The 26,004-nt window shown below is 43.3% G+C and overlaps 1 protein-coding gene across 1 annotated transcript in view; it reads right to left on the bottom strand.

Annotated features, from left to right (window-relative positions):
* Positions 1 to 2,079: 2,079 nt before the first annotated feature.
* Positions 2,080 to 26,004, bottom strand: part of LOC6554381 (limbic system-associated membrane protein) — a 136,497-nt gene continuing 112,572 nt past the window's right edge. The window contains exons 8-12 of the mRNA XM_026983725.1: positions 25,179 to 25,276; positions 19,013 to 19,242; positions 16,545 to 16,946; positions 16,174 to 16,232; positions 2,080 to 4,203 (exon numbers count right to left, since the gene is read on the bottom strand). Coding sequence (XP_026839526.1) covers positions 4,085 to 4,203; positions 16,174 to 16,232; positions 16,545 to 16,946; positions 19,013 to 19,242; positions 25,179 to 25,276 — 908 coding nt within the window. The 3' untranslated portion in view covers positions 2,080 to 4,084. The remainder of the gene's footprint in view (positions 4,204 to 16,173; positions 16,233 to 16,544; positions 16,947 to 19,012; positions 19,243 to 25,178; positions 25,277 to 26,004) is intronic.

The raw sequence follows: 26,004 nt of genomic DNA, 5'->3' as shown, positions 1-26,004 counted from the left end.
GCTTGAGTGAGAGTTGTCATGACATTTGTTTTTTGCCCGCCTCGCCTTCATTATGCAGCTCGGAATGGTGGCAAGTTGGCCTAATTTCGCCCGCTTTTAAATCTTGGCTTATTTTTAGCATCATAAATATCGCATGCAAATGTGTGTGCGTCTTTGTTGCAGCAGCAGCGTGTCTGTGTGCGATGCGTCTGTGATATTTCAAAGTGTGCCTGTGTGTTGCACGCTGCAAGTTGCAGGTTGCACCTTTGCCCATTCCCAACATGCTGCTGCTGCTGCTGCTGCTGCTGTTGCCGCTTGTCGCATTCAACTAGCCCGGTCGAGGCAAGGCTCCGGGGCAAGAACGCACGATAAATACAAGCAGCGTCGAGTGGCGTTCGTGTTGTTGCCATAATGCATTAGGAGCGGTAAAGGACTTTATGTAAACATGTCGCACACACGCAGCAGCAGCAGGCCTATGGATCCGCATCCGCATCTGCGTATGCTTGGATAAAGCAGCTGGATGGGGAGGGAGCGGCCTGGGCACCGGGACAACAAGTAGCTCATAACGTGAAAACAGCAGCCAAACGACAACAGGAAGTAGAACGGGCACGACTACGGCAACGAGCATGGCATTGAGAACAGCACCCAGAACCAGAACCAGGCACACAAGCGAGCAGTGCACTGGAAAACAAGCTAGAGAGTTGCACAAAATGAATCTGAACCGCAATCAGAGGATATTAGTTGCGCCTATGCTGCTGGTTCATCCAAGGCTGTCGCTCGACTGCAACTGCTAGATTCAGTGGCATGCGCACCGGTGAAGGCTTCGCTACTTACCTCGCCACCGGGAGGCGCTTCTGCTTCTCTCAGTGCACCGAAATGCAGGAGCCGGCAGGCAGGAGACCCGAAAACAATGGCCGGAAATGAGGTGCACACACGCACATGGGCGCACTCACACGTACGTGTGGAGGATTCGGGGACTTGTTTTGGGTTTTGTCCTGGCCCGACCGCCCCGCAATCCAGCCCGCTCCTATTCACTCTCGTTTTGGGCCAGGAGCAGAGGAGAAGGAGCGAGTGGCAAGACATTTTGGGTCGCCAGTTCTTTGCGGTAATTTCATGCCATTTGCACCTTGCAATTTTCCCCGGAGGGAATTTGTTCTCTTTATTCCCGCCCTCGGGCAAATTATATACATTTATTTTCAGGGCTATTTCGCAAATGCAGCGAGATACTAAATGCCATGCGGCACTGGTGCTTTGATGCCGGCCAGCAGGTTTTTCATTAGCCGGCTAACTTTTCAATTCGCCCCACAGAAGGCACACTCCAAACTCTCCTCGGACTTGGAGTGGGATATATATCTTCAGGATATATACATGTGTACGCTGTGATGTGTGATGTGTGTGGAACATATCGCCTAAGCTGCTGATGGACACACAATGCTGCTGGGACGCATGTGTGTGTGTGGCTGGGATCGCATTTAAAATACCGTTATGTCTGTCTGTCAAATTTTCCATTTAAAGTTTTTCCTGGCGCTGCCAGCAGAGCTTGTGTAACCATTGCTGCTCCAATCTGGCAGTCGAGTGGATGTGGATGTGGATGTGGATGCTGGGAGGCGGCATGAAAACTTTTCCATTTTCATTTCCATTCCATCATGTGGATGTGGACGTTTGGACGGGATGGGTGTGGATGGCTGGGTCGTCATCTCTGCCGGCTCACTTAAATGTCTACACAGCCATCGCCGAGCAACACACAAAAGGTGAGCCGGCTGCATTGGGCTATGACAACTGGATGGAGTAAATAAAATAAACCAAGTTTGCATTTACGCAACGAGCGCCCCGCCAGCTTTGCATCCTTGCATCCCTCTATCTGAATCTGATTCAGAAACGCGTCTGCGTCTGCAGATGCAGATGCAGATGCAACTGCATCTGTGTTTATTCTGCAACGTCTCCAAGGAGGCGGGAGGAGAAGACGGTAAAGGGTCCTTGATGAGCATCATCGTTCTGCGGAGGGCAATCCACTTGGCAGCGGCAGAAGTGGAAAAATACATTCTGAATAGGGGCTGCATAAATTATGAGAAAACACAGAAAAGGTTGAAGCCTCGGGTATACATTTATATGGTAATATAGACTTTATTTATAGTTTTTGAAAAATTTTACAAAATAATCAAATATACATACACATACGGTTTCTAGTCACATATACATTCAATACCGAAAATGTTCTGGTGTGGGTTAGCATTATAAATACTTTAAAGTAGACTTGCTATTTCTTGTCGCATTTAACTAAATCAGATAACTATAACTAAGCTGTAAATTACACATACAAGTAACGGCTCGATCGCTATATCAGGTGTATATATACTGAGTACCGACTCCATCATCATCCTCAACATCCTCATCATTTAGCTAACTTATCGATGGGCTCCAGTCGCCGGACCAAAGCAACTTTTGAGTGGGAATCGGTTGGGGGAATGGTGATTGGTATAAGTTTGGGGATTTAAACGTTATCTGTGGCGCTTTGTAATATTAATTGTATCGCTTGTTGCACATCCATTTACATTCACATTAACACAAATTATATTTTACTGTAATTCACTTTTCGCTTTGTGTGGCCAATCGTTCGACAGCAGTATTAATTACACATATGGCTCTATGCTACGTTTTTTATTCGGTTATTTGACCACCTCGTTTAATGCTAGAAAAGCTGAATGCGTATCTTGTATGTGGCTGAGTTTTATAATTAATTCAATTTTACTTTCCTATACATTTATTTATATGTAGGCGTCATTGTCGTTAATCTCATTACAATATTCACTTAACCTCTAGCTCATACGAGTGGTGACTGCATCTAAGGTGCGATTTCTGCCTGGTCTTCTGGGCTTTGGTTTGGTTTTGGTTTTGGATTGCCAAAAAGTATAGTTCAAGGGTGCCGGAAAACCAAACGAGAAAGGTGCCATTTGCGTTCTGAAGCAACAATACGAGTATCGAACTGTAAGTACATATATCATGAGATTTCGAATGACTGTGGTGCACTATATTTACATAAAAACAACCTTGGCCACACCCACTGTTCGGTGTATGAGATTACAAGCCCGGGAAGTTCGGGAATTAATTTATGTATTTATAGTTATTACTGTTTGCGATTCACTGCTATTTAGCACTGCTCCCCAATCAATCATATTTATTTACACTTACGCACTAATTGTAATCGAATAGCCATGTGGAAGCTTCTATGCGCTGCCATTTTTGTGTGTAGATTAATTTACATACCAAATCAATAGGTCTGTTGACTAATTTAATTGCATTTATGCGGTCAATTAAGCTACTTAGCGCTACATACATACAAATTGCAAAAAGCTAGAAAACGCTGCCTGCTGTAAGCCATTCAAATGCACTCCGCCTCGAATGCAGCAAATTATACGGAGTTCTGAATTCTGCATTCTGGATTCTGAATTCTGCGTTCTGGATTTGACTAAAATGCATGGTGTGGCGTGCAGTGGCAGTGCCATATCCGATAACTAGTTTATGCATTTATGTATTAATTAAATGAACTATCCGCATAATGCTACAAAGTACTTCACACACCGCCGTGATCCTGGGAGCTCATCTCTTTAAACTCGAGTACATACTAGTTATGCTTAAATGTGTTTCTTCGCTCGTCGAGTGACTATTTCTTTGGTGCAGTTTATACCTAGGAGTATGCAATAAAATCTATGTACAGTGGGTTTTTCCTTAGTTTTTTGAGTGCTGGAATGGTCGGCAAATGTGGGTGTGAGTTTGTGGGCTTTATGGGTCCTAGTTTGAACAGTTGCATGCTCTTTTACATTGATTGTTACATGTATAATGTATGGTTCCGTTTTGCGTTTCTTAATTAATTCACTAAACTTGCTTGAGAAATTCGAATCGAACATTGAGAAATGCTTATGCCTAATGTGGATCATCGCTAGGCTATCATAAACGACAACGAGTGTTGTGCAGGACCGCGATATCCTTGGTTTGTCCTTGGTATCCTTGGTAACCTTGGTATCCAATCTCCTTTCGGCTGTCAATCGATTCGCTTTACTGTGCTATTGGCGGTGAAATTCGTAACTCAGGTCGAACTGGAAAGCAATTAGGCCACGAGCAGGCTCAGAGCCAAAGTGGCAGAACTCAGGGCCAGAAGGCCCAGTTTCTGTCGGTTGATGGCGCTGCTGCCGTAGAAGGTGACGCTCAGATCTCTCATCTCGTTATCTGCAATAAAGACGGATTGCATTCGCTTTTATTAATCCACTCGGAAGGGCCTCGAAAAGAAATGGTACATAGAAATCCATATCGCATATCGCACACGAATGTGTGCATTTCCATATTCATTGCTCTATATATGGTCGTAAAACAAATTGGTCGGGCATGCAAGTCAACAGATTGAAATGTACTCAATGGCTATGGATATGTGGATATGTGGATATATGGCGATATGGGGATATGGAATATATATGAAATACACCTCGCCAGGACGAACACGCACACATGCACAACCTGCCATCTAAACGGACTTTGAATGGCATACATTAAAACTTGTTTTCGACTCTCGCCTGCGTAGTTTTCTGTTTTTGATCGGCCATTGAAATGGCAACGGAAATGGCACGCCAAATAGTTGGTAAACTGTCCGGACAAACGCATTCAAATATATTCGGTATACACGTATATTGTACATATATGGTATTCGGTTTGTTTCCGATTTTGTTTTCTTATTATTATATTGCTATATTTCAGTTATTCCGTATGGCTTAGCGCAAATACTGAGCTGTGTGCACAAGGTATTAAAAAATAAATATCATGCAGATAGAAACATGCAAAGAGATACAGATAGATAGAGAGAGAGAAGCAGACATACAGATTAAGACAGAGAGAGAAAGAGAGATAGAATGAGAGTTAGAAAGAGAAAGAGCTGGATGGCAGACAGAGATAGAGCTAGAGCGAGACTAACCTGACAGACCGTGATTCAAAAAGGTTGACAGATCGACAGGTCCATCTGCAATTAGTACGTGTAGCAGTCGTTGAAAGTTAGGATAGTTGAAAGTAGGGATAGTGCAAAGGTTGCTGCCAGCTTGCAGTGAGTGCCCCCAACGCATCCGGCCGATATTTAAATCAAATACAAGCGGGCAAATAAATCATTAACGCTTAAAATGCAATCTGCAATCAGGCGGATTTACTTTTGCGCCAACGACTGCGGATGCAGATGGCCAATCAAGTGGGCTGCTGGCAGCCAAGTAGGTGGTCCACGCATTCCACGGCTGCTTGGATGCTCGGTAGCCAGATCATTTCGTTAAGGCCGCCAATTAAAATGGCAACGTGCTGCATCTGTCAATAATGACAAATGAGCATTTGGCCACTGAAGTCGGGCTTCAAAGGGCGAGTCGGACTCGGTAAACACCCGTAAATAAGGCAGGCGACCTACGGACCAGGATGATCCTGGTCATCCTCGTATATATTTATACATCGATTTTAATGAAATGTCCTGGCTGCCAGGGACATCGACTTCTTTATCTGCCGCTGTCGATTGCCGCACTGACACAAGTTGCGGGCGAATACATCTTATAAATATTTGATGGCCTGCCAGCCAGTCGGCAGCGACATATCTAAGGCATACACAGCTCCTGAATGCTCCACATGCCCCGCCAGTCAACCAGAAAGGATGCCGCCCCACCACGCCCCCAGTGATTGCTGACACTTTTAATAGACAGCCAACATCGGACTCTCCTCCGGCTGGAAGCTGCTTTCTGGCGGGGATTGGGGGATTGGGGCGGCGTCAAGTGCCGGACGTGGTATCAATGTAGGTTGCATGTTGCACACGTGTTCGTCAGCAACCGGGGCAGCTTATCTATCAAGGCATCTGGGTTGCCAACGCCTCGAAACATGACAACTTTCATTTTCCAACTCCTTCCTATAATTGGCTGTGCAGCGAAACGAAGCTGTCTTGCGCGTGTCCCACAAGGATCATAAAAACATGAGACCCGTGTTTTCCAAAAGCCATTAAAATGTAGTCATGCAAGCGGCTTGAATTTCTTTATTGGGGAAATAACAAATGAATGTGCTATAATTACGTTTCTTGAGCAGCCTAATAAACTTATTAGCTCTGCAAAAATTTGGTAAAACATTGAACCACATTCGCTGCAAGTTGGGAGTGCCCACTGTCGCTGCATCAAATGTTTCCAAAGCGCGCTCGTATGTCTCTATTCATTTGGCCATTTAGTCGTTGGCTGTTGGCTGTTGGCTGTTGGCGGTGAGGCGACTAAGAAAAATGGCCGACGGGCATGGCACACAGAAACTCCCCCGGCATTACCATATAAATTCCCCAACTGTCAACATAAAATAAAAGCAAATTGTCAATTGCGGTGCCAGCTAACGCCGGCAATTTTGTAATGAAAACAGACGCGGCCACGTAGCCGTGATGTCGCAAAGGATGCAGGAGCAGCTGGACTCGCGGCCATGTGGCCGACTGGCTAATGCGTCCCGACCAATGTCCTCCCAAATGCCCATCGCAGTGCCCTGCTGTCGTGACGACTTTTATTGCTTGCGGTTGGCGGCACAAAACCGTAACGTCACTTGTGATTTCTCGTTTGCGCAGCTAAATAAGCGCGCAGCCATCGATGTCGCCGCAGTGGCGAGTGGGTCCGCTCCGGCTACGGTTTTCGGCACCTGTCCCGCACCATCCAAATGCCCCACATCCTGGCCATGCGGCGCAGCGCCCACATCCTACACGCGCTTTTCACGTTATAGCATTGCGGTGCGGCAACAAATACAAATGGCCGAATGCAATCGACGTGGACGGACGCGGATTTGCTGGCCTGCCGTTACACAGCGAGAAAAGCGGTGTCCGGTGTCTGGCTGAGTTCCCTTGGGTGCAGATTCCATGTGCAGCGCAGTTTCTCGCCGTGCCAGGACGTTGCTGTGATGTCCTGGCGCTTTTTTGTTGCCGCCGCCCGTAAGTACAGCAGGCAAATCCGATTTTTCGCACAGGTGGCACGTTGGTCGTGGCAAAGCCCCAGCCCTGCTAGTTTATTAGAGATTCGCAAAACGCAGCAGCGGCTGCCTCACCGCGGATTTTCAAGTTTGGCAGCCCGGCAGCGACATTTCAACAATGCTCCAAATGGAACAGTGGCTCGTTTGTCGCCGGCTGACCGCACGGATTTGGCTCTCCATTATATCTGGTTTGTTTTATTCCTGGACTTAGAGTGGCTCCTGGCCCCTGGCTCCTGGCTCCTGGCCCTTAAAGCCCAGATTAAAGCTCATCACCGGGCGGCATACTTATGCTGCCATAGCAGTATAATGCAGTTTCACATTCCTTTGTATGCAAGCACTCAGCGTTTGTGGCCAGGAACTTCAGCAACAGTGTCTCAGTTGCTTGTTCCTCGGTGCCTCAGTTCCTCAGTTCTCAGTCCTCCTGTCCCCCAGTTCCTCTGTCCCTCAGTCCTCCTGTCTATGTGTGGCTCCTCCAAAAGCTGCTTGGTGTTGGGCTGGCATTGTGGGACCTGCACTTTACATAAACATAACATTCACGTGGAGCATTCGCATTACACATCTTGCAAGTTGCAACTGCAACTGAGAGCAGTGCTATTTTTGCCTGTGTGCTTGTTATGCTGCCACTACAAAACTTCGGCCGGCGCTTGCCTCATTTTCTCCCAGCTTTTCTCGCATTTTTTCCCCCGATTTTCTTCTCTATATGTGCCTCGCAAACTTTCCAACTTACATGGAGGCAAACAAAAAAAATACAACAGCAAAAAAGCAGGGAACGCAAAAAGCGATGACGCTGCTGCAGTTGTTCAGCGGGGCCTCGACTAAAGTATTCCCAGCGGCAACACAAAAGCTTCAAACGCGCAGGAACAGCGGGTCCTGGAAGGGCGAAGGGGCCGGAGGACACGATGGCCGCCGTCGTCGACTAGGACGAGTAAATTGAAAGTTTTTGAGCAGACGCTCAGTGCCAGGAGCGGCGACGGCGCCCCGACGCATTCTAAAGGACATGCAGTAAGGGTCCACTTTGTCATCGTTTGAATGCCTTGTTGCTGGAGTTGCTGCTGTTGCGTTTGGTATTGCTGTTATTGCAGCAGCTCCGCAGTTGGCAGTTTCAGCAAGTTTTACGCAACTTTCAACGAGTCTTTCATTTTCTGATATTCCTTACTGGCAAACGTCCGCCCAATGCCCATTTCCCGCACAAACATCCACATTCTTGCACCATCGCTGCCTCACTTTATGCTGTAATTTTATTTAACTTCTTTTTTGCTTTATGCCGAGTATTTTTTCGCGTGCACAAAATGCATTATTTTTTATATCTCTATGTGCTGCTCCACGTAACCCCTGACCCCTGACCCCTGAACCCCTGAGCCCGCGTGTTCCGCTGTCGTTACTATAACTGAACTCCATGATGTAAATGGCTGCATACCTGGCTGGGAGTCTCCTCCTCCTAGTCACACTCACGCATTGGAGCTTTGACAATGGCACACACACAAAAACAATGGCAACAAGGATAATATCAGCGACACAGACAAAGTATCGTAAAAATTAAATGCACTTGGAGGCCATTCGCAATGGGATAATGTGGCTGAGGAAAATCGAAGTAGATGTGCCCTTTGGGAGTCCTTAAGCTGACCCATTATGTGCCGCATAAATTGTCTTTCTAAGCGGTAATGAAAGCTATGTGGCTCACATCTGACCTTAAAATAAACCTTCTTTGGGTAGTTCATACGACTCTTATTAATTCCGAGTTGCTGTCAGTAGAGTGACCACTGTTCCTCGCCACTTTTACTTGTTGAACTTCCAATTGGCTTTACTGTGCAAGTGCTATTGTTTCAACAAACGTCATTTGCAGCTGGAATGTGTCTACCTGTGGAAGCTCGTCATATTGCGGATCCAGGGTTCCTAAATGCGTGGCGAGTGGAGTCCAAATGCGAACTGCAGGCAGCGCTCAATTGGCATTTTCTTTCGCTTAGTGGCCAGGATGGGGCAGGAGTCCTGCGGAGCCACCTTGCGCTACTTCCAGGACACGATTACGTGCCGAGGTGCACAGGTAAATGAACTGCTGATATTTCTCTGCCCTTCTCCCAACTTGGGCGACTGTCTGTGTATATAGTACGGCAGTCTAGGACAATTCTCGTCCTTTAGTGTTACGGTTATTGTGCGAGGATTGTTGTTATGACACTCCGGGCTCATTAGTTGCCGCTTTGCTCGATTGCATCACGTCGGAGGAGGCGGAGGTGGTGCTGCTGCGGTTATTATTGCATCGCATGCTCGGTCACTAATTGCGTAAATTGTTTACGTTTCGAAAATATAATGAAGTCATTTCCATTAGCACAAAGCGCAGCCATAAATTGCCGCCAACGAAGTTGCAATTCGCATCGATGGAGCGCCACGGAATGGCATTTCAATGGCGCGTAATGAAGTTGGAGGCGCGAGGAGCGCCTCGTATGCCAGCATCTTATGCGGATGCATGTGCGCCAGGACCGGGATCGTCAAAAGCAACACGTCTTGCCGGCAGGCGACATCGATACCATTTCCCGCATGGTAGCATCGAATGGCTGGCTGCGGGAAAGCCCTTTTGTCAGGGCGCCCCATTCACGTTTTGCTTTATTAAATTTTCACCGCTTCGCTTTGTCCCATTCCGGCTGGCAGTGCGAGTATTTCACTCGCCATGTGCGTGTTTATTGCATATTTCTTTTGTTATTGTTCTTATTGCTGTGGCTGTTGCCACTGCATATTTATGCGTTTGTTTGCCCCAAGAACGGGGCACAGAAGACCCATCAGCGTAACTGCAACAGCCGCAACAGCACTGAACCGTGCTCTATTTGCATTTGCATGCATTTCGCATGGCAGTTCCAGTGGCAAAGGCAGTTCCAGTGGCAGTGGCAGTGGCATGGCAGCCAAAAGATGGCAAAAGACAGCGGATCTGGAGCCGGCGCCGCCAAATGTGCGTCATTTGCATGGAAAATCGCTTTTCTGTGCGCGCCACATTTCACGCTGGCAGACCTACGCTTTCTCCACCTTTCCCAGCCGTTTTTCCCCGCTCGCACGCTTTTCCAGCTGCCCGAATTCGGTATGCAACGCAACAATAGTTTTGCATATAAATGGATTTCGAGTGTGCATTTAGATCCACCCATGTGGGCACCTGGTCGGGCAGCCATCGACGCAGTGCATCTTTGTTTATTTATCGCCGTCACGAAGGTGACTTTCAAGGAACTCAGCAGGACTTCCGGGCTATCCCACTTCCAATTAGCGCCGCCTTGTGCTCTTATTTGATTTTTCATCCTCATTATGCAGTGTCAAGACTGCGCGCCATCAATTAGTTATGCACACACATGGGCATTTTCTCAACCGCAAATTTATCAACTGGCAGTCAAAGGAACTGCCAACGTGGCGCATACTTGATGCGGAACGAGGTTTGGACCGTATTTACCCAAGTTCCCTTGCCTTCTTCCAATTATTGGCATCGAAAGCAAGGAAATTCCTTTAAAATATATTTAGAGACAAATACTCAAGATAATATGCATTGCAAATATCTTTTTTTGCAAAAAGTCGAACTTTTTAATTTAAAATTAATCAGTTTTTTACCAAAAATAAAGAAAAAATTTGTCCAAATACGGAGTGTCATGCCTTTTTGAACTCGTAATTTAATTTCCTAACAACTTGCATCAAAATTTGGCCATGTTCAATTTTTCCCATTTTTTGCAAATTTTTATGATGTTACCCCTTACAAAAAAGTGAAAATTTATCGAAAAATTTAATTTTCCCAAATCCACCAAAAAAGGATAGGGAACTTTTGTACTGGTAATAAGCTGCCAAAATCAGTAATTCATTAAGCTATAAGATTATTTTTAGTCAAGTTATGATACAAAAATGTATCAAAATTAACTCATTTTTACCAAAGGACGTTTTTCTGATTTTTCCTCAAAGACGGATCCGTTTTTCACTCATAAAATTGAAAATATTTGTCCAAATACGGAGTATCAAAATTAACTCATTTTTACCAAAGGACGTTTTTCTGATTTTTCCTCAAAGACGGATCCGTTTTTCACTCATAAAATTGAAAATATTTGTCCAAATACGGATTGTCATGCCTTTTTGAACTCGTAATTTAATTTCCTAACAACTTGTATCAAAATTTGGCAATGTTAAATTTTTCCCATTTTTTGCAAATTTTGATGATGTTACCCCTTACAAAAAAGTGAAAATTTATCGAAAAATTTAATTTTCCCAAATCCACCAAAAAAGGATAGGGAACTTTTGTACTGGTAATAAGCTGCCAAAATCAGTAATTGATTAAGCTTTAAGATTATTTTTAGTCAAGTTATGATAAAAAAATGTATAAAAATTAACTCATTTTTACCAAAATGATTTTTCCTCAAAGGCGGATCAGTTTTTCACTCATAAAATTGAAAATATTTGTCCAAATACGGAGTGTCATGCCTTTTTGAACTCCTAATTTAATTTCCTAACAACTTGTATCAAAATTTGGCAATGTTAAATTTTTCCCATTTTTTGCAAATTTTGATGATGTTACCCCTTACAAAAAAGTGAAAATTTATCGAAAAATTTAATTTTCCCAAATCCACCAAAAAAGGATAGGGAACTTTTGTACTGGTAATAAGCTGCCAAAATCAGTAATTGATTAAGCTTTAAGATTATTTTTAGTCAAGTTATGATAAAAAAATGTATAAAAATGAACTCATTTTTACCAAAATGATTTTTCCTCAAAGGCGGATCAGTTTTTCACTCATAAAATTGAAAATATTTGTCCAAATACGGAGTGTCATGCCTTTTTGAACTCGTAATTTAATTTCCTAACAACTTGCATCAAAATTTGGCCATGTTAAATTTTTCCCATTTTTTGCAAATTATTATGATGTTACCCCTTACAAAAAAGTGAAAATTTATCGAAAAATTTAATTTTCCCAAATCCACCAAAAAAGGATAGGGAACTTTTGTACTGGTAATAAGCTGCCAAAATCAGTAATTCATTAAGCTATAAGATTATTTTTAGTCAAGTTATGATACAAAAATGTATCAAAATTAACTCATTTTTACCAAAGGACGTTTTTCTGATTTTTCCTCAAAGACGGATCCGTTTTTCACTCATAAAATTGAAAATATTTGTCCAAATACGGAGTATCAAAATTAACTCATTTTTACCAAAGGACGTTTTTCTGATTTTTCCTCAAAGACGGATCCGTTTTTCACTCATAAAATTGAAAATATTTGTCCAAATACGGAGTGTCATACCTTTTTGAACTCCTAATTTAATTTCCTAACAACTTGTATCAAAATTTGGCAATGTTAAATTTTTCCCGTTTTTTGCAAATTTTGATGATGTTACCCCTTACAAAAAAGTGAAAATTTATCGAAAAATTTAATTTTCCCAAATCCACCAAAAAAGGATAGGCAACTTTTGTACTGGTAATAAGCTGCCAAAATCAGTAATTCATTAAGCTTTTAGATTATTTTTAGTCAAGTTATGATAAAAAAATGTATAAAAATTAACTCATTTTTACCAAAATGATTTTCCCTCAAAGGCGGATCAGTTTTTCACTCATAAAATTGAAAATATTTGTCCAAATACGGAGTGTCATGCCTTTTTGAACTCGTAATTTAATTTCCTAACAACTTGTATCAAAATTTGGCAATGTTAAATTTTTCCCATTTTTTGCAAATTTTGATGATGTTACCCCTTACAAAAAAGTGAAAATTTATCGAAAAATTTAATTTTCCCAAATCCACCAAAAAAGGATAGGCAACTTTTGTACTGGTAATAAGCTGCCAAAATCAGTAATTCATTAAGCTTTAAGATTATTTTTAGTCAAGTTATGATAAAAAAATGTATAAAAATGAACTCATTTTTACCAAAATGATTTTTCCTCAAAGGCGGATCAGTTTTTCACTCATAAAATTGAAAATATTTGTCCAAATACGGAGTGTCATACCTTTTTGAACTCCTAATTTAATTTCCTAACAACTTGTATCAAAATTTGGCAATGTTAAATTTTTCCCGTTTTTTGCAAATTTTGATGATGTTACCCCTTACAAAAAAGTGAAAATTTATCGAAATATTTAATTTTTCCAAATCCACCAAAAAGGGATAGGGAACTTTTGTACTGGTAATAAGCTGCCAAAATCAGTAATTCATTAAGCTTTAAGATTATTTTTAGTCAAGTTATGATACAAAAATGTATCAAAATTAACTCAATTTTACCAAAATGATTTTCCCTCAAAGGCGGATCAGTTTTTCACTCATAAAATTGAAAATATTTGTCCAAATACGGAGTGTCATGTCTTTTTGAACTCGTAATTTAATTTCCTAACAACTTGTATCAAAATTTGGCAATGTTAAATTTTTCCCATTTTTTGCAAATTTTGATGATGTTACCCCTTACAAAAAAGTGAAAATTTATCGAAAAATTTAATTTTCCCAAATCCACCAAAAAAGGATAGGGAACTTTTGTACTGGTAATAAGCTGCCAAAATCAGTAATTCATTAAGCTTTAAGATTATTTTTAGTCAAGTTATGATAAAAAAATGTATAAAAATGAACTCATTTTTACCAAAATGATTTTTCCTCAAAGGCGGATCAGTTTTTCACTCATAAAATTGAAAATATTTGTCCAAATACGGAGTGTCATGCCTTTTTGAACTCCTAATTTAATTTCCTAACAACTTGTATCAAAATTTGGCAATGTTAAATTTTTCCCATTTTTTGCAAATTTTAATGATGTTACCCCTTACAAAAAAGTGAAAATTTATCGAAAAATTTAATTTTCCCAAATCCACCAAAAAAGGATAGGGAACTTTTGTACTGGTAATAAGCTGCCAAAATCAGTATTGCCAATTCATTAAGCTATAAGATTATTTTTAGTCAAGTTATGATAAAAAAATGTATAAAAATGAACTCATTTTTACCAAAATGTTTTTTCCTCAAAGGCGGATCAGTTTTTCACTCATAAAATTGAAAATATTTGTCCAAATACGGAGTGTCATGCCTTTTTGAACTCCTAATTTAATTTCCTAACAACTTGTATCAAAATTTGGCAATGTTAAATTTTTCCCATTTTTTGCAAATTTTGATGATGTTACCCCTTACAAAAAAGTGAAAATTTATCGAAAAATTTAATTTTCCCAAATCCACCCAAAAAGGATAGGCAACTTTTGTACTGGTAATAAGCTGCCAAAATCAGTAATTCATTAAGCTATAAGATTATTTTTAGTCAAGTTATGATACAAAAATTTAACAAAATTAACTCATTTTTACCAAAGGACGTTTTTCTGATTTTTCCTCAAAGACGGATCAGTTTTTCACTCATAAAATTGAAAATATTTGCCCAAATACGGATTGGCATGCCTTTTTGAACTCGTAATTTAATTTCCTAACAACTTGTATCAAAATTTGGCAATGTTAAATTTTTCCCATTTTTTGCAAATTTTGATGATGTTACCCCTTACAAAAAAGTGAAAATTTATCGAAAAATTTAATTTTCCCAAATCCACCAAAAAAGGATAGGGAACTTTCGTACTGGTAATAATCTGCCAAAATCAGTAATTCATTAAGCTATAAGATTATTTTTAGTCAAGTTATGATACAAAAATTTAACAAAATTAACTCATTTTTACCAAAGGACGTTTTTCTGATTTTTCCTCAAAGACGGATCAGTTTTTCACTCATAAAATTGAAAATATTTGCCCAAATACGGATTGGCATGCCTTTTTGAACTCGTAATTTAATTTCCTAACAACTTGTATCAAAATTTGGCAATGTTAAATTTTTCCCATTTTTTGCAAATTTTGATGATGTTACCCCTTACAAAAAAGTGAAAATTTATCGAAAAATTTAATTTTCCCAAATCCACCAAAAAAGGATAGGGAACTTTTGTACTGGTAATAAGCTGCCAAAATCAGTAATTCATTAAGCTTTAAGATTATTTTTAGTCAAGTTATGATAAAAAAATGTATAAAAATGAACTCATTTTTACCAAAATGATTTTTCCTCAAAGGCGGATCAGTTTTTCACTCATAAAATTGAAAATATTTGTCCAAATTCGGAGTGTCATGCCTTTTTGAACTCCTAATTTAATTTCCTAACAACTTGTATCAAAATTTGGCAATGTTAAATTTTTCCCATTTTTTGCAAATTTTGATGATGTTACCCCTTACAAAAAAGTGAAAATTTATCGAAAAATTTAATTTTCCCAAATCCACCAAAAAAGGATAGGGAACTTTTGTACTGGTAATAAGCTGCCAAAATCAGTAATTCATTAATCTATAAGATTATTTTTAGTCAAGTTATGATACAAAAATGTATCAAAATTAACTCATTTTTACCAAAGGACGTTTTTCTGATTTTTCCTCAAAGGCGGATCAGTTTTTCACTCATAAAATTGAAAATATTTGTCCAAATTCGGATTGTCATGCCTTTTTGAACTCGTAATTTAATTTCCTAACAACTTGTATCAAAATTTGGCAATGTTAAATTTTTCCCATTTTTTGCAAATTTTGATGATGTTCTTTTGATATAAGGTAATGAGGTCCATGATCGTTTAGTGAGGCTGATGGGTACTCGAAAGCGGAGCGAGGATGATCACTACTCAGGGAACTCATTAGGCTGCGATTTTATTTGTGAGTGCACTAGGACTGTGTGTGATAACAGACATGCTGTGCATGTGCAAGGTGGCTGAGTGTCTGGGTGTGGAATGATTGCGGAAACTCTGGCTGCGAAAACAAACGAGAAAGCGACGTGTGCACTTCACGCTTCACTGGCCGGCTTCAGCAATAAATTTAACTGCATTAAGTTATGACAGCTTGAACATGTTTTCTCCTCGGGGCTGCGATACAAAGCGATTGGAGGATTTTATTCCTTGCTATTTATTTTTTTGGCTTGCCTTACTGTTTGCGTGCTGCAGCATCATTGTGATTTTTGTGGATTATCGGCGAAAGCAGCGCATAATGCCAAATTATTATGCATACAGCCAGCAACAGAAGGTACACAAGCAAATGGTATTCCATTGACCCACGGCTAGCCGAGGTAGTAATACCCTAGGGATTCACCGACTTTCGCCAATCAAGTGGTACATGGATTTTTTTTGTAATTTTGTGTAAGGGTATTTGCATGATTTCCACGCGGAAAGGATGCTCTATTGTGTTTGCTGAAGCTACAGAAGGAGTTATTGCTGCAGAACGAGTACTCACCATTTGATGATGTGGAGAAGAAGAAGCTGCTGGTCAAATCGCTCCATCCGTATCGATTCCTGAAACGGATAGCCGTGTGCCGTATTAATCATGGAGCTCAGTAACATTACCGGTATTAATATGCAAATGAGTGCTAATGATGGCAGCTCCCCCGTTATGCGACCATAAATAATATTTCGAGTGGTCAAATTAGCCACGTTGGTAGTCATTCGCAACGCACAGTGGGCTCACAGCACATGGTACTGCATAATGTAATGCATGCCATAGAACAACAACTTAAACTGGGCACTAATTGAACCACTGTGCGGCTTAAAACTCCCTACAGTGCGCCATGGAGCTTTGCACTGATAATCTGACACCATGCGACTCACCTGGACTGCACGGTGGCCTCGTAGTGCTGATCGGGATCCAGGCCGCGCACCATGTAGCTCATGCCCTGGGCGTAGTGATGGGAAACGGGAACTGCCGGCAGGACGACGTTGCGCCAGTCGTTGTGGCCCCAGTGCATCACGTTGCCGTAGCCGGAGTAGCTGCCGCTGCCAGACAGTCCGGACAGTCCGCCCATGTTGCTGCCAATCCGATGCGCATGTAGCCCGGAGCCGTACATCTGGGACGAGGAGGAGGAGGAGGAGGACATGGACGAATGGGAGGAGGAGGAGGAGGGCGAGTCGATGGCGTTGCCAACGACCTCGTGTCCTTGCGGCAACTTGCGGAAGGACAGCTTGTACTCCTCGATGGGAGAGTGCGAGTCGACGGCCCAGGAGATGTTGTATCTGGAAATGAAGAACGAAGTTTGCGGGCGGAGTGAGTCACTGAGTCACTGAGTGAGTGAGTGAGTGGCTTGGTTATCGCAAAGTTTTTCGCGTGCAACAGTTGGCGGGGGATTTATTCCGAGGCGCTGGCAATCAATATGTAATTGTTAAATTCTCCATTGAGAGCTGCAGCCAGTGCAGTTAGGGCCAACACGCAGACGGCAGTCACGTCAGCAGCGAGAATGGCTGGAGCTCAAGATGCAGGATGGGCATCGTGGCCAGGGGGTTTGGGACCTCCGGAGTGACAACAACAACGTAATCAATGGCTGACGACAATGGCTGGGTTAAGATACTGCGTATGAGCCACCCAGCCAGCCAGCAGTCTGGTTGTCCGGGAATCGGGATTGGGATTGGGATCGGGGTAAGGAGCTCTGGGTCCGTCGCTTGCTGTTGCTGCAGTCTTAACATAATGCCCGCCCTCGCCTTTGTTATTGGCTGCTTGTTTGCCCAGCTGCCCCGCATCTCGGCGAGGCATCTTGCAACTGGGTGCTCGGTTCCTGGGTAACTGAAACTGCTCGCACAATGCGTCCATTCAACCGAAAAGCCAACAGTCCTGCCACATTCTCAGCTCAAGTGTAAATGAAGTTATATGACCGAACCCGACTCCTTCAGCTGGGTGCATTGTACCGCGATTAGGAAGCCAAGTGGAGGTGGGCGAAACTGCATTTTTGGCCATTGCCCTCCGTTTGGCTTAAAGGTTCAACAGCTCCCCAGTTGGGGCAATGCCGTGCTTTAAAGGCAGCGTTATTTATGGCCACACTCCACTGGAGCTGCTCAAGTAAACAACTAATTACGGATGCCCCACTTCGTCCGGGGATGTCGCAATACGCCATTACAAAGGGCGCAAGTTCATTGCTTTGCGATAAAGTCGGCACACAATTTGAATGTTAATCAGCATGGGGACGCCGATGCCATAGAGGACGAAAGTCCTTTGGCATCCTGTTTGTGTCCGCAGAGCCCATCATTTGTTTTGCTCTCGAATGTATTCTGTATGATTATTGGGCCATGCTAACTAATAACTTCAAGTCATGGGCACAATAAAAACATAAAACGCCAATCAGGAAACTTTTCGCATGTAGCATAAAACTAACGCAAGCAATAAAAATGATTATTAACAATTGAAGAGCCGGCGACTGGCGCCAGACGGCTTGGATGGCAGCCGAATAGCCCGAAAAACCCAAAAAAAGGAGGAAATGGCGCTTTTGCGTACTTTGTATGCTCGATTCGGGCCTTTTTGGTAGCTTAATTGCTGGCAGCAGTTTCCGGCGGCAGCGAATCAAGCCAAATGAAACGAAATGAAATCAGCGCCAATGTTGACATGGCCAAAATGTTCGCTTAGTTGCTTTTTGCAAAGTTGCGTTAACGGGGCGTATGCGCAATATGGCCACGCTCTCGACGTTTTTCCGCCAGATTATTGGATTTCATTTGAGCTGAATTATTGAAAGGTGTACCCGGCTGACATCTTTTTGTCAAAAAAAAAAAGGAAAAAACAAGCTGTAAAGCTATCTAGCTGTCGGGCTATCTGTGTCTATTTCTTCTGCCATTTCGTTCGAGTGGTGCGACGTGAGATGTGAGCTTGTTTGTCGCTTGGCTGACTTTCCTCGCACTTTCACCCACTTTCCCATATCCATCCGCCTTTGTCCGCCTCTGCGCCTCGTGTGTGCGTGTGTTTGATGACAGCTAATCCAATTAAAAGTTTCATACGTTACGTTTACGTATGCGCACTGGCGGCCCGGAGAGTTGTCCGTCCAGCTGTCCGTAATTCGGTTGCCATGTCAGTCAACGAAATTAATCTAATAAAGTTACTCAGTGCATCATCAGCTTCATCATCGTGATCAGGCAGTGTCTAATGTCCAATCAGGTCGGAGCGCCTGACATTTCCAACGGATTTTGCATTTTATGCGCAATTACAAAGTCGTGGCCCTACACTCGCAATTAGCCAAGCCACCCAAGCATTGTCCAACTTGGCACGTGGCCACTCCCAAAACTCCAGTCCCATCCGGAGCCACTTGCAATCGAAATCTTACCTGTCCTTGTACTGACTGATTGGCGGTGAATTAAAAACGGCCACGTTCGGTTTTCCGCTCAACTGGAGGGTCTTGCGTGCCTTTCCCAGCTGATTTTCCGCCACACAGGAGTAGTTGCCAAAGTCCTGCGGATGCACTTTGCGTATAATCAGCGTGTGCCTGGATCCCCGCGTCTCCATGATGTGCCGCTCCGTGGTATCCAATTGCATGGTGTCTTTGAACCAAATTACCTGTAAATAATTGAAAACTTGGTCAATCGAGGCGAGCACGAGTTTCCAACTGGCAAATGTGTCCGTCCATGTCCTCGTCCAGGTGAGTGAGTGTGTGCGTGATTGCGTTTCACCCGGAGTACCCAGTGTACCCGGGACTCTCAGGTTGGCCCAGGTCGAGGTTGAGTTTGTGGTCGAGTGTTTTTGGAGGGGGCTTTGGTGGGGGGTTTGCCGATGGGGGCAAAAGTTAAGACGATTTGCGGCGAGAGTACTTCCGCTGCCACTTCGTGCGGCTGTCACTTGAGCGTCAATTAAGCGTAATTCCTGCTGAAATTGAAAACCAGATCGACGTGCCCCACCCACGCTTATTGATTTCCCATCAGATTTTTACCCCCAGCAGTTGTGGCCAACGATGTCTGGCATGAAATTCATCTTCGATTCGGCATTCGGAGCCGTATTGTTTGTACCTATTTGTTTGCAACATATTTTCGCAGCCCGCTACGACAACATGTTTTGTGTGTCAAGTGCGAATCCCGAATCCTCTGCAAACACATCCCGAAAAAGGACTCATGGCCATGTGCGTGTGTATGGATGCCAGCTACACAGACAGAAAGGACCGTGCGTGTTTTGTAAATGAATTGAGGGCGCGAGTCACTGCAGCGCCGGGCTGTCGCCGCGCTGACAGCTCGTAGACAGGATACGCCAGGATACGGAGGGATACGGCAGGATACGGCCGGATACGGGCCGTAGTCGGCAGATAAGCAAGGACAGAACGCACGAATTAACAGGGGATACGGGCCGCTCCAAAAGCTCCACGAGCAGCAGGTGCTCGATGCCATGACGCACATACCGAAATCCAATCTCCAGTCCCCACAAAGGCACAAATATTAAAACAAATAGGGCCAAACGCAAAAGCAAGATGAGCGCGTGTGGAGATAGTAGCCAGCTATCTGTGGCACTTCTATTTGCAAGTCTAGTATTTATTTGCTCCTATTTGGCTGGATTAGTTAACGCTGGCGGTGCTCTGCCGCATATTCCATTAAAATGGCTGTCAGCGGTGCATATGTGTTGTCATATTTTGCACACACACACCAGCGCGCTTAGACATTTCCACCCATTTCCACCCATTTCCAAACATTTCCAACCATTTCCCTATGTGTATGTGTACGTGTGCAGCCGTAAATGTTTTTTTGCCCATGGCGTTATTTGTCCAAAATGTTGATGTTTGCGTTTTCCGTGCCTTTTGTTTCTAGCCGACTGAATGGCTATGCTGTTGATTTTACGCTATTTCCCCTAATTTAAGCTCTAGTTTTGGTTTGGGTTCCCCATTCCCTGGACCACTATCATCATTGGCCAGCGAAATTGTCTTGGCCTCGTTTCTTCAACGGTGCGTAACGAGGCATAAGTGTTGACGTGGCAGAAAAATGGGCAGAAATTATTTTATTTGATATTTTTGCTGCCTTCCCCGCCAGCTAACTGAATTAATTGCTCCACGGATGGGGCAATTGATTGCTCCTGAGTGCTGTGTGCACTTCATTAATAGATCCACGCAAATGTGGCGCCAATCAATCTCTTGCACTTGTGCTTAATTTTCAATTGCTTTCGCTGCGCACGGAAAAGGAAATCGATGCGAAACAAGGAACTTGGCCAACTTTGAAGCTGGCCGAAACAAAACAAAACAAAACCAAACCGAAATGAGGCGAAGAAGCGCCAAGAAATTAGCATTGATGAGCAGCAAAGCGAGAAATACCAATCAACACTAATCAGCCAAAAAGGAAATAAAAAGAGAAATGAAAGCCGAAGAGTATGCGTGCCTCAGTCAACTCGCATTCCGCCTTTCCTGCTCCAGGAGCCAGAGTCCTGGCCACCAGCTCCTCCTCCCTTCCGTTTTGTCTGGCAATCTATTATGCAATACCTTCGTTCGCTGGCACAGCGGAAATTGCCAAAGGAAGAGTGTTGCTAGATGGGTGGCAGCTGCGAGTGAAAACGCGCCAAAGACCAAAAACAAACAAAAAATGGGAAAATCGACTGCGAGCCAGAGAAATAATTGCAAGCGGCATGTGGGAATTACGCATACGCCACGTTGGCACGCACATACGAGTGTTGCGTGTGGAATCGCCGCTGTTTTTCCTATTTTCTTCTTTTTTTTTTTTGTTTGCTGGTGCTGCTGGTGTCGCTGTTAATGGCCACAGTTTGACTTAAGTTGTTGCCTACAGCAATTGGTCAGAGCCCTGAGCAGCTGTGGCTCCCGAAAGTTGCCGCCCAGGGAAAAGCTAATAGAAATTAGATAATGACAATAAATAACTTTGGCGTAATTAATGACTGTAGTTGAACGGCAGTTTAGAGTGCTGGCATACCATGTCATTAAGTCTATAATCGGACCATCGCTGCAGACTTAACACACTTCCTCTTGCCACATGTTGCACACAATTAAATCGAATTCGAGCGCATAAAGTTTTGGTTATTCTTGTGGCTTTAACCTAATTTCAACGGACATTTTATTGGTTTAACTAATTGCGGAGTTTAATGTTTCATATGCCATAATCCCCTCTTTGTTTAAATAAATGGCATAGTGCCTTGCATAATAAGGCTTTCATTTGGAAATGGGTATTACAAATGAAATGTAATATTTAGGGTCCATTTCTAGCACATGAGCACATAAGTAGTGCAATGTATTTATTTAGCTTTTGCTAATCCGTAAACCCTTCATGAACCTGTCTGCTTTGATTCCATTCTGATTAATTACCACTTAAATTGTGTGTATGCCAAGTAGTTTTTGTTACGTTGTGATGGCAAGCAAGCAATTTCCAGTCCGACGACTCTTCTAATTATCTCGCAATTTTGTGCCATCTAAACATCTCATTTCGGATCGGGCCAATAGGCCAACTTGCAGTCCTTCCAACTCGGGCACAAAAACTCATTACGTGCTCTGTGTGTGTGCGGGTGTGCGAGTGTGTGTGTGTGTGTAAATGTGAAGAAAATTACCAATTTGGAAATTAATTTGCAAAATAATTAAAAGCCATAGTAGCGGCATGGCAGCCGTAGCCTTCCACTTCCCTTCCTCTTTCGCTCGCTGATGAGCGATGAAAGCTCATCAGAGTGGGTCCTTGTTTAGGACGTTGGTATGGGTGTGGGTGTGGGTGTTTTAGGGACCAGTGGCTGTCCAAACGGACGCCCATTAATGCTGTTAGCTGCTGACGTTGATGGCTCTGTCAAATGCTGCTGCATGTTTAATGCGTCCGACATCGATGACGGCGACAACATCGTTGACAATACTGCCACCGCCGCCCGATGACGTTGATAATGATGTTGTCCCATTGCCGTCGCTCATGTTAATGACAATTGCTCTAATGACTTTGTTGCTGCCGCACGGCGGTTGGCTGTAGTGGCACAGACACACGCAGACACACACAGACACACACAGACACACGGACAGAGCTTAGAGCATGTTTATGATATTCATTATGCAACAAATCGACAATATCAATGGATTATGAATATGCCAGACTTGGCCTCGTGGTGCAATGCGTAATTAATATGTAAATATGCACATAAGTGCCAATGCATGGGCGGCAGTCTGGGAATGTCGGCATGTACATATATATATATATAGTATATATAGTACCTTTCAATGCGCGCTAAATAATTAATACGGAGCCCCCGTGTGGCGTGCTGTGCGGTTTTTCCACATCGAGCTGCCTGGATATCGTTGACAAGACATAATTAAAATTGCACGCCGCACAAGAACAATCCGAACAATGATATGCATATATGCACTTGCCTATTATTCGCATCAGGACTCATTAGTTCATTGGCTGCCGATCATTTGCACCTTTGTGCCATTACGGAAATTCCGTCCAGCAATGAAAATGAGAATGAAAATTCTATACAACGGATTTGTGACCGTAATTACAGTACATGTGGCATGCCACAGATATTTGGCCCAACTTTCGCCCCCTCTTATCACGCTAATTAAACTGACCCGCAGAGTTCACATGTCAATGAATTCCTTAATTAAGATTTTTTGCAAAAACCCTGCTCTGCAGCTAATCAAAAAAAAAACTTTCTGTGTCTGTGGCGCACACTTGAAAATTGTATATAGTATATGCAGTTGCAGTTGCAGGTGGGGCAGAGTCAAGTACTCGGAGGCTCGTTAAAAAAAGCTCCAAAAAACAAGCGAAGAGGAAGCGTTAAATTGTATACACTTAGCCACAGGGATACAAAAATAGAAGAAGAGCTTCACATAAAAAATGGCAGAAGGGAAGAGCATTAAATGAATGAAGGGAAAATGACGAACTGCGGCCAAAACGAAAGCGGCAAGCAAATGTAAAAATTGCATGCGGAAATGCCATTCTCAAAGACTACTAAATGCCACGCCCACCCACCCCCTTTAACCGCCCACTGCTCCGTCAACTGGCGATGGCATGCACAATGCAAAGCAGGAGGCGTTGACGTTGACGCTCGGCTGCAGGGGGTTAAGGCGGGGCAGGGCGGCCAGCGAAGGGTTAAGGGGTCAGGGGTCAGGGGCCATGGGGGCCAACGACTATAATGAAATGTGTCGGACAGAGCAAATAAAAAGAGCCAGCTAGCTGGCAAATAAATAGTTACGCTGTTCGCTGGAAAGCAGTCAACTCTTTGCGGCCACAGAACGAGGGCCGAAAAAAAGGAGAACAAAATGTTAAAAAATTAAATAGCATAAAAACTTAATGCGCTGTCGGAAAATTCGTGGAGCGGGCCAAGAGTCCAGGAGTCCAGGAGCCGCTGACGGACGGACTTGCCACGAATCGGGCCAAAATGGAAAGAAACAAAGTGAAATGAAACGGGAGCTGTATAATTTTAAGGATTGACATTTGCGGTTGCAAGTCATTATTCGGGTTTCGTCTCTTACGTACGTTAGGGTGAGCCCGGTCACTTTTTGGCCAAATTGAGGTCCTGCAATCCCTTATTAAAGGTTTATGGGGCAGTCATGGGAAGGAAACTACAAGTAAGCGGGTTTTAGGGGCAATGACTTGGCTTTTCGGCCTGATTGTGATGCCACTTGCAGCTCAACTAATGTAATATCAGTTTACTGCAAACTTAAAGGGGCTGTGCATATGTTGCAATTAATAATAATAGCAATGTTCTGGCTGACTTTTCGTAGTAAAGGATCACCCTGCTATATCCCAATGCCTCCATTTCCGCCCAGCTCTTCTCGCCTGTGTGCGCCATGTCATTTTGGGTTTTCTTTTAAGTTCTTTGGCATTTCTCTTGTGCTTTTTTGATGTTTTTTGTTTTTTCTTTTCTTTTTTCGGTAGACCGCCGCTTCTCACTTCCGCTTTGGCAACTTCCGCAATTTTACTTTGAATTATAGCCGAGCGTATTAATTTAAATGTCGACAAAAGGCGCAGAGAACAAAAATAAACACCAGAGGATGAGAGAGTGAGAGCCGGGCTAAAAGTGAAGTCGAAATTACTGCAGAAAAGCTCGGCATGTACGAAAATGCATTGGGCAACAGGACGACAAGGACACGCTCAGTGGCACTCGCTCGCACAGTGTCGCCATCTGATTAAAATTATGCTTGGCGCCTCTCTTTGTCCTCCTGCTGCCTGCGTCCCCTTTATCATCTCTTATCTGCACTTTGTGTTGCACTTCAATTTGCCGTTGTAGACTTTTAATTAATGCGTGGTGGCAGCCATCTTCTGCTTTCGACGCTCACTTTAACAATGGACTCCGCGAGTCGACTAAGTCTATGGATATGCCTTATAAATATGGGCAGCGGAATCTGTCTGTCCGCTTGTCGTAGTATCTGAGTATCTGTATATCTGAGTATCTGTGTATCTGAGTATCTGTGTATCTGAGTATCTGTGTATCTATTGTATCCGAGCATCCGCTGCGGGGGCGTATGGTTTGCAGTACGTGTTTCCAAGTGAGCTAGCGCGATAATGAAAATTTATGTACGAAATTTAATTAAAACATACCTCAGGCTGTGTTTCGCCGTGGACGATGCAGACCAGCGTGGCCTCGTGCCCTTCGCCGGAGAAGACCACGGGACGCTCCACGGAGATTTCCGGCGAAACTGCGGGCGCAAAATAACGAAGAGAATGTTAAGAAATTAGTTAATAACATGAACATTGTCCCGTCTCACGGAATGGCAGCGAATGTTGGAGAACACGAAAAAAATCAATGGCCCAATGGCGCCCCCCAGACATTGGCATCAGTAAAGTGTAAATTGAGATGGGAGCCGTGTAATTAGCACATGTAATGACCAGGGGGCTGCAGGCAGATCGGTAACCAACTGGCATCAAAATTATACGGACATATAAATTCTTAATAAATGTCAGAACGCGCGGGAGTCCCCGCCAGGCATTTCAATAATTGCCAGCCAACCAATAAATGTCGGTAAGTGTGTAAATGTAATAAGAGCAATCCCCATTTAAGTTGCTCCCCGACCACTGCCCCCTGACCCCTGACCGCTGACCACCTACCACTGACCTCATGACTCCATCATCTACGCGAGTGCATGTGCCGCGAGAGCGTTAAAAGTCAATACCCGTTCGAAATCGAAATCAGATTTGACATAAATTGGACTGACAGGAGGACTCTGGGCGCACACAAAAAAATTAATTCGTTTCGCTGCCATTGTGTACCTACACTTGAAAATAAGACCGGCAGGAAAATTGACTATTTATTATAAAAACAAAGAACTGTGCAACTTTTTACAAAATTGTGCCGGACTAAAAGAGACGTTTTTATTCCGTTTGACTAATGTAAATGTACCCTGCTTGTACGTAAATATTCCGAATT

Source organism: Drosophila erecta, unplaced genomic scaffold, assembly GCF_003286155.1.
Source record: "Drosophila erecta strain 14021-0224.00,06,07 unplaced genomic scaffold, DereRS2 tig00000000-arrow-pilon, whole genome shotgun sequence".
In the NCBI taxonomy this organism is placed as follows: Eukaryota; Metazoa; Arthropoda; class Insecta; order Diptera; family Drosophilidae; genus Drosophila; species Drosophila erecta.
The sequence above is the reverse complement of the archived record's forward strand: the minus strand, read 5'-3'. Positions and strand labels throughout refer to the sequence as shown.